At 39.0% G+C, this 10,153-nt stretch overlaps 1 protein-coding gene across 1 annotated transcript; it reads left to right on the forward strand.

Moving 5' to 3' along the window:
- The first annotated feature begins 5,132 nt into the window (after nt 1–5,132).
- On the forward strand, nt 5,133–6,437 carry LOC149680213 (uncharacterized protein F54H12.2-like). Its single transcript, XM_089834593.1, has one exon. It carries the CDS (start codon nt 5,133–5,135, stop codon nt 6,435–6,437), a length of 1,305 nt encoding a protein of 434 aa, XP_089690719.1.
- The last annotated feature ends 3,716 nt before the right edge of the window (nt 6,438–10,153 follow it).

Here is a 10,153-nt window from a genome sequence, read left to right on the forward strand (position 1 = left end):
CGCGTCAGCCAGTGCCAGATGGCACATGATCTGGCACCAATAAATATGGCGTCAATGGACGCCCACGGAATTTTTCTTCTTATGGCGCCAATGAATCAAATATTTTTTCTCACAATCGTGCTATGACGTCAGTGAATCAATCATTGCGTCAATGTTAGGCTTAAGCGTCATATTCGACAACGTGGTAAATAGCCTTTGTCATACACGTGGTTTAACTATAAGAACGTGATTGGTCTAAAAAGAGCGCCATGTTTACGTGGTCAGAAAGTCACGTGACATTAAAGTATAAAAGACGAGGACGGTTTAAAGATAAGGCATTCTACATCCATCCTTGAAGTACCGATCTAGATCCGAAAAATGTAAGTATAAATTTCTTTAAATATAAGTTTACGGTAGTTAATTCCTCCCGCATTTATCGATATGGATTTAAGTATGCAACACCCCTTTACCGGACTAGTGGCTGGAGTCACCGGCTGTGGGAAAAGTGTTTTCGTAGGAGAATTAATTAAGCATAAGGATATATGTATTTCGCCCACCCCCGAAAGAATAATTTGGTGTTACACGGAGTATCAGTCGAAACTATACGGTGCTATACTATCCCATACTCCGAGTGTAGAATTTCACGAGGGTTTATTAGATGTTAACACCCTAGATGCTAGTGTGAGGAACTTCGTTATATTAGACGACCTACTATGTGAAATAGCGAATAATAAGGACGTGACGAATCTATTCATTAGGGGCTCGCACCATAGGAATACCTCAGTTTTAATTTTAATGCAGAATCTTTATTATCCTGGGAAGGAAATTCGTACCTTAAACTTAAATGCCCATTACTTGGTTATATTTAAAACACCACGTGATCAGTCTGCCATTATCCATCTTGCGAAACAAATTTCGCCCGGAAATAGTAAAAACGTGGTAGACTCCTTTAGACAGGCGACTTTGGAACCTTACGGATATCTATTTGTAGACCTTAAGGCTAACACCCTAGATAACCACCGTCTAAGAACAGGTATACTTCCAGGTCAACAAGCAGCACTGTTCATACCGAAATGACGGCCATCCTTGAAGCGAATTTTTTCCGGATTAAGGGGCAATGGATAATCAAGGAGCTGACGATGTACGTGAAGGAGACCGACGTCCACGAAGTCTGGATCTTCCAATCCCCATGTAAGTTCTCAGAGTTATCCGTCAAGGATAAAAGGCAATGCAGGTGGCTCTCAAGGAACACTTGCGATCTAGCATTCGAGGAGGGAGACTACCCATACGAGACGACACAGGAGGCCCCCGACTATATTCGAGCTAGAGCATCGTCATACGTGACGAAAGGAGCGGAGAAGGCCGAAACCCTATCAAAGTTCTTGGGGTGCAAAGTTATCAACGCCGAAGACTACGGTTGCCCGAGATTATCAAGTATCGAGTGCGATACCCCCAGGGCTTGCACATTTCATAGGGACAGCAACAACTGTACCTTGGTGAAGGCGTCCAAACTAGCGGAATGGCTCCGTCAAAACGAGTCAACGATAATTTAAATTTTTTAAAATATATTGCAAATTGTAACTCATGTCAAAGAAATGCCGCAATTAAATTTGCCAATAAAGAAGCGATTAAATCTATTGTCGAGTGTTGTATAAATATCCTACGGGGCAATGTCCCTCTTTCAGTGGAGGAGAAGAAGCGGTTGAAGAAACATCGACACGTTATAAGAAGGGTTACGTCCAACATCCTCCCTTCAAAGAAAAGGAAACTATTAATTCAAAACGGAGGTTTCATCCCTTTACTTCTCGGACCGTTACTATCTATCATTAGTTCAGTAGCAGGTGCGGCTATAAGTCGAGCTATAAAGTAAAAATGGAGCGAAAAAAAAATGTTATTAATTTCCGAAGAAACGTATAATAGGTTAAATTCAAATAGCGGTTTAAAAGTCGACACTTCAATGGAGTTGGATAAGGAGGATAAGTTGAAATCCATCATAAACGATACTAAATTAAACGATACTGATAAACTATTAAGATATAACCACGTACTTTCGAGGGAAATTAGTAAAACGGTGAAAAGGGCGAAAGTAAAACCAGCAAAAAACCGGAATTGGAGTCCTGAAATCGTCTCTTCGGTTCCTTCCTATAGCGCAGCTGATTGTTTGAACTTGTACAAATGGATTGACCGTATATCAAAAATAAGATGGACACACGCCGGAGAGTTAATATATGAGAACCGTAAAATCATCGGTTCAAATATAATTGATTTATTAGCTTACACCGCGAAGAGTTCTAAAAAACAGTCGTCCGTCATTGGTGCCCCACAGTTTTACCAACTTTTGTATACGGTTAATGTACCAAGAACATTAATTAAAATTAGAAAAACAGACCTACCCCCGCCTGAAAAAAGTGAAGCGAAGAAAGAAAAAGTGGAGAAAGAAGAAGTGAAGGAGGATTATTATTTGCCCGCTCAGACTGGTGAGGGTTTCGGGAATTGGATAAACTTGTAACACTTGTTTTTAATAAAATACGATTCATTTACATTCCATGTTTCATTCATTTTAAGTATTCCGATATGGAAGGTTGTGATAATCAGGTGGGTACTTTTGTGGTGTTAGCCAACCTAGTAGACACATTTTTTAAATCTCCTAAAATTTTAACTGTGGTTTTAGTAATTGCCATATTCCTAATTATAGAGGTTAGCGATTTTCTCTTCAGGCATTATCATAGTGTAACCAACTGCACCCTTAATGGATAGACTAAAAGAGATTTATTCTAACGTTTCTGACCCGGGTTCATATGGAAGTGTTCTCGGATTATACCGAGCGGCTAAAGAGGTTGGGTTAAAGGTTACGGTAAAAGACGTGGAGTCATTTTTAAAAACCCAAGATACGTATACATTACACAGGAATGCTAGAAAAAACTTTAAGAGAAATAGGACAATAGTTTATGGGATCGATGAGCAGTGGCAGATTTATTTAGCTGATTTGAAGAACCTAACTCGTCACAATAAAGGGTTCAGATACCTCCTGTGCTGCATTGACGTTTTCAGTAAATACGCCTTTGAGGTGGCTACCAAGGACAAGAAGGGACCAACCATCCTTAGGGCTTTTAAGGCTATTCTCGAGTCTGGTCGCTCGCCGAGGCGAGTGCAAAATGACCACGGTAATGAGTTGATATGCAGGGATGTTCAGAGAGAGTTGAAAAGAAGGGGGATTGAGTTCTTTGCCCCGGATTCCGAACAGAAAGCTACGATAGTTGAAAGGTTCAACAGAACTCTAAAAAGTCGCATGTATCGGTATTTCACGGAAAACAATACCTATAAGTACATTGACGCTCTTAAAGACATGGTTCAAGCTTATAATAACAATTATCATCGATCCATAAAGTGTAAACCTGTTGAAGTCACACCCGAAACATCGAGACGGGTATGGGAAAACCTTTACGGCGATATAGACTTCTCCCCACCATTAAAGTATCCTTTCGATATTGGTGACTTAGTCCGGATAAGTAAACATAAGAATATTTTCGAGAAAGGTTACTTGCCCACGTGGTCGGAAGAACTTTTCAAAGTGGTGGAGAGATTACCTCGTAGTCCACCGGTGTATAGGATCCAGGATTTGAATAAGGAACCAATTACTGGTATTTTTTACAAGGAACAATTACAGAAAGTGGGTAAAGACCTAAATTCTAGTGTGTTTAAAATAGAAAAGATCTTGAGGAAACGCCGTAGACCCGACGGGACGCTAGAGAAGCTAGTACGTTGGAAAGGATACTCTCCGTCTTTTGACAGTTGGGTTAAGGAAATAGATATATAGTGTGAGCTTTTACATCACTTTACCTTCGGACTCGTCGATGAGGTATTTCCCCGACAATACGAGAAGTAAATTCAGGACGTACCTCCCCGAACCCGTAAAATTACAGGGGTTTTACGAAGTAGGCTTAGCGGAAATTAGCTACCCGCACACTTGGGATAATTTGAGTAAGACATGCTCGCTTATACTCGTGAGTAATGGTAGAGTAGTATATTCTACAATTATAGAGTTACCCGCTGGATATTATGGTAATATCCAGGATCTTATCGAGCAACTTAACTACGTCGAGGATGACGTGGCGGGCGTTATTACGCGTGAACCTTCAATTCCGCCCAGCTCAAGTATTCTTTTATTTACATAAAACGCATACGAGTACAAATTTCTCTCAAAGAGGATTATTTGTTAACTATACCGGGGGAGTTAGCTGTTATTCTCGGATTTTCGAAAGATTCCACGGAATCAACGACTTTTTCCCAGTCTACCATAGCCACGTACCCCTTTGACCTCGACGCGGGACTTCATTCACTCTTTGTTTATAGCGACGTGGTCGAGTCTAGACCCGTGGGAGATGTGCACATACCTCTCCTAAGAATCGTTAGCGTGCAGGGTAATGACGGAGAAACGGTAGACAAAGATTTCCCTAGACCGCACTACCTCCCCCTCGCCGGCAATACTTTCCAGTCAATTGAAATTAACATAATGAGTGAGCTTGGTACCCCCATAGATTTCGTGAGAGGAAGAGTTCACGTTACTCTACACTTTAGACCCCGTAGAATGTGGTCACCATTATAAATTAGAAGGTAAAACAGGTCCTCGTGTCATTTACACTTGAAGTTTTAGATGAAGAACGTCGTCAAATCGAATATGTCCTTTAACCAATCGGACTACGATCAACACTTTCTAAACCAGATCGGACATGGTGGAAAATTTGATTATTATAAACACTTTCATTCTCAAATTGGTAATTCTTTAGCGGTATACAGGGGACTTCCGGTGCAACATGGGTACGGATTGGGAAACTTCATTTCATCGGCCTTCCGCCGGGCAATACCTCTACTCAAAAGGGGTGCCAGTTACCTCGGTAAAAAGTTTTTGAACACAGTTGCGAAGGTCGTGACGGACGTAGCTAGCGGGATTCCCTTAAAAGCATCCGTAAAATCTCATGGAAAAGCCGCGGCTAAAGACGTCGCCCTTAGTGCGGCGGAAGAAATCCGAAAAATGACGGGGAATGGTAATAAAAGGAGGCGTAGGTCTAGTTCACTCGTCAGTTCAGTCGTGACAAGAAAGAGGAAAGCAACATCCTTAAATCATCCAGATATTTTTACCTAAAAAAAATATAATGACACATGTCCATCCCGGTTCGCATGGGTCAATCAGTAGCGAAGTCGCACTTTTCGACGTACCTCTTACCAATACCAGTATTCTGAGTGGAGAATGGGTCGAATACAGCCCCATCTCTAACATTAACGAAAATTCGACAATCACGTTTACCGTAGCTGGTAGTTCCGACGCGTATTTGGACTTGTCCAAGACTTTACTACATATTCAAGTTAGGATTGTCAACCCGGCCGATGGGACCACAATTCCGGCCGCTGCTGATAAAGTTGGACCGGTAAATAATTTCCTGCATAGTCTTTTCAGCGAAGTACACCTTTCGGCTCAAGAGAGATCGGTCACACCATCGCCGCAAAACTACCCTTACAAGGCCATGTTTCAAACGGCGGTGACATTCGGAGGACCCGCCAAAACTAGTTTTCTTACTATTTCCATGTTTTACAAAGACACGGCCGGAAAATTTGACGTTTTGGACGATAACGAGGGGTTTAAAACACGAGCGGCCTTTGCTAGAAAAGGGACAATAGATATGGTAGGAACTGTACACTTGGATCTTTGTCAACAACCTCGATACTTCCCAAATTTAACGGATCTCAAATTCAAGTTTGTTAAAAGTTCAAACGAATTTTGCGTGCAGGCGGCCGGTGCAGTTAAATGGAAAGTGGTTTACGAGTTAGCATCCCTGTACGTTCGTAAAGTAAAATTACCATCGGAAGTGTTAATCGCCCACGCTAAATGTCTGGAACTGGCAACTATGAAATACCCGATTATTCGCACGGAATGTAACTCATTCTCAATTAACAGTGGCACAAAAATATGTGTTAGAGATAATTTATTCATGGGTCAACTACCCAAAAAAGTTCTTTTCGCTCTTGTAGATCAAAATGCGTATTTGGGTGATTACGAAAAGTCACCCTTCAATTTTCAACCTTATGATTTAAATCATATCGCCTTGTACGTTGACGGAGCTAGCGTTCCACATAAACCTCTTACCCCAAACTTTTCTGGTGGTCAATATATGAGATCTTATACTAATCTTTTTACTCAAACCTCTCAATGGTTATTGGACGAGGGAAACTACATTTCACGGGAGGAATTCCCCAATGGGAATTGCATATTTGCTTTTGATTTAAGTGCCGACCTCAGTAGTTCAACTTCTCAATTTCAATTGATAAGGAATGGTAACTTGCGATTGGAATTAAAATTCGCCAAGGACTTGCCCAAGACTATCACAGTTTTATATTACTCTGAGTTTCAGAACTTGGTTGAGATTGATAAGAATAGAACTGTCATATACGATTACAACTAAAAGATTATGAACACTACGCAATTAACTAAAATTATGCAAAGGGATAAATTCACCAAAGATCTGTTTCGAGGTGTTTTTGCAGCTGACCTGCTACCCGAGAAAGTAAAGTTTTTCCCTTCACTGTATATTGTAAATACTGGCTCTTCAGAAACTGAAGGTGAGCATTGGACTGTTATTCACTTTTCTAGTAACAAAAATACCGACTTCTTCGATAGTTTCGTAAACCCACCGGACATGTTTCAATTCAACGATTTTGTAGAAAGAAACAGCGTTACCGTAACTTTTAATTCTAAACAACTTCAAGGAAATTCCAGTCGGACATGTGGCGGATTTTGCGTATACTTTTCTCTGTATAGATGCAGAGGTATTAAAATGTATAATATTTGCTTAAATTTGTAAAAGATAAGAATTTGAACGATAAAATGATATCGGAATTTATGTATAAGAGATTTTTAATAAAGTTTTTTGATTGAATTTATGTGTTTTTTCTTTAAATCGCGCGCGAACTTATTCCTACACGCGCACGCGGGAAATTTAAACACGCGCACGCGGTCGGTCCCACGCGTTGGGGGCCACATCCCCTTAACCTGAAAAAATGTTTGCCTAAGTTGTATGAAATAAGAGGGAGGGAATTTGTATTTAAAAAATTTTATTTTGAATGAGAAACCGTTATGTCACGGAGTAAAACTCATTCGAGAAAAAAACAGCTTAAAACTATACAATTATACTTAAACATTGGAAATATATATACATTAAATTATTGAAACTTATAAACTATACATTAAACTATGAAATTTTTAACGGAAAAGGGTTGGGCGTGGACCGTTCTTCGGCCACTTCGCCCCCAGGAGGGTATGGGAGGGGATAGGGTTTCAGAAAGTTATACATTTGAAATTTTATTCCTTAATTTTAAAATGCCCATGCGCGTATGTAGACACCCCATCTGCGGAGGTTTTCCATCGTCTTCCCGAAAACACTGTTAAAAGATAAAATTTTGATTAATTCATGTGTCAAATAATAACTTAGCGTAGCGTAGATGCGTACCTATTGTTGGCCAACTTGAAAAAATCTTTCTCAAAGTCGTTCACCGCCTGCTTCCTTTTCTCCGTGTTGAACTCGATAAATGGTTTTAACCGTGCACCCTGCTCGAATGTGAGTATTCGATGGATTTTCCCTAATTTCATCCCCTTTGCGAGGTAAAATTTGAGGTTCCGGTAGTGAAGAACATGGGAGCTAACTTTGGAAGGCTATCCCGTACGTTAATTTTCAGTTTGTTCAACTGTTCAATCGAATACGGTGAAAGCTCATTCGCGTTAATAACTCTACGTTCGGGTGCTAAGGGTAAACAGTTATGTTCTTTGTGCAAACTTTCCGGGTACTCAAGAATGATCTACCTCCAGGATAAAACCCTGGGAATCATCGTCTGGGTGATTCAAGATAATTTCACGAGTGAAATATTGACAGGGTTGAATCCATCGAAATCCTCTCATCGGCATGTGGTTACACATTACGGTGCCGTAAAGGTTATTACAGTCTAGGTAGGTATTGTAGGAGCTACGCTCTGCTGGGTGGAATGTTTCGGGAAGATCCTTATTATTTGCTATGGCTAGTCTATGCGTAATTAATGAAACACCCCCTCTTATACCCTTCTCAATAAAGAGATGTATATCAGGATCTTGGAGTAGTTCCAATTTCACTTGGGTCATGTGAAGTGGACTTTGCCAAGCGAAACCGGGACCCGTATATGCCTGCGCGTAATCTAACTTGTAATATTCTAGACACATAGCCCTGAAACTTTTGCTCGAACTATCATATGGGTTTTTCCGTTGACGCCATGTTTCGAAAACCGTGCCACGTTTCGAAATTCACGTCAAGTTTCAATCTAGTTTGTTTATTTACAAGTTTCCTAGCATAAACAAACATTGCGGCGTCGTCCATTTAATCTCTGTCTGAACTATCATATGGGTTTTCCCATTGACGTCACGATGAGAGCCGCGTCATGTTTCGAAAACCGTGCCATGTTTCGAAATTCACGCCAAGTTTCAATCTAGTTTGTTTATTTACACGTTTCCTAGCATAAACAAACATTGCAACCCCAACTATCATCCCATGTCGACACTCAGCGTTAGAGTTTCATACAAGCGCTTATCATGATTTCTAATTATTGACATAGGCCGTTTATTTACCATACGAGTTTCTCCATTCCAGTTCACCGACCTCGTTATTTACATTTCTTATCCTTGAAAATGCGAAATAGGTCTATCAATAAAGGGAAATTGGTTTAATCTGAAATAATTTCTAAAGTTTATATTTAGAAGTATTAAATTCGGATATTAAGTTGAAATAACCCCTAAAATTTGGAATATGTCTATATATTCAGATAAATAGTATTAAATTTGAATATAAATAACCCCTAAAATTTGAAATAGGCTTATATTTAGGTAAATAAAAAAGTATTAAATTTGAATATTAATTATTTAAATTCATTTCAATGTATTAAATCTGAATATTTATTATTTAAATTCATTTCAATGTATTACAAGAATTTTGTAGAGTTGCATACACTTAGAGAAACCATTTGCTTACAGAATTGAAAACTTAGGAAAGTGGAATTATTAAAATATTAACTATCAGCTCGATATTTAAATTGGACACGGCATTAAAATAATGTTCATCTACACGTTCACTCCATTCCGTCATTATACAGTCATGCTGTAATTGTGAAGGATGGTCGATAATGCAGCCGTTGCACGAATTCTTTATTCCCTCAGTTTGTTGCTGTATTACTATCCCCTTAATCGCACTCTCCACACGTTTCGCTTCGGTAATGAATGTCGTCACCTGAATGTGTTTTTCCAATAACTTCCCCCATAGGAAGGGTCCTATGGCAAATCCATTCCTAGTTGGGTATTGGATTCCGTAGTTCGCTCCTTGTCCCTGGATCACTTGGCGGATATTTAACATCATCCTATCCTGATAAGTTACAAGTTGAACCCTTAAAAAAATCTTCTTAAGAGTTCTAAAGGAATTTCTTTGGAACCCTACGGAGCCCTTGGGATCATTTTCTAAAGAAACTATTTCCAAAGACTTCCTTGGAATTTCCTAAAGAATTCTTGAGATAAATTTCCAAAGAATGTCTTGGAATTATTTTCTAAAGAAATTCTTTTGGAATTCTAGAGATAAATTTCCAAAGAATGTCTTGGGATTATTTTCTAAAGAAATTCTTTTGGAATTCTAGAGATAAATTTCCAAAGAATGTCTTGGGATTATTTTCTGAAGACATTCTTTAAGAATTCTAGAGATAATTTTCCTAACAATGTCTTAGGATTATTTTCCAAAGAAATTCTTTAGGAATTCCAAAGATAAATTTCCAAAGAATGTATAAGGTTTATTTTCTAAAGAAATTCTTAAGGAATTCTAGAGATAAATTTCCTAAGAATGTTTTGGGATTATTTTCCCAAGAAATTCTTTAGGAATTCTAGAGATCAATTTCTTAAGAATGTCTTGGGATTATTTTCTAAAGAAATTCTTTAGGAATTCTAGAGATAAATTTCCAAAGAAGGTCTAGGGATTATTTTCTAAAGAAATTCTTTAGGAATTCTAGAGCTAAATTTCCAAAGAATGGCTTGGGGTTGTTTTCTAAAGACATTCTTTAGGAATTCTAGACCTAAATTTCCAAAGAATGGCTTGGGGTTGTTTTCCAAAGAAATTCGTTA

The sequence above is a fragment of the Phalangium opilio genome, unplaced genomic scaffold (assembly GCF_054372755.1).
Source record: "Phalangium opilio isolate 3A_F unplaced genomic scaffold, DU_Popi_V2 ptg000039l_2, whole genome shotgun sequence".
Taxonomy (NCBI): domain Eukaryota; kingdom Metazoa; phylum Arthropoda; class Arachnida; order Opiliones; family Phalangiidae; genus Phalangium; species Phalangium opilio.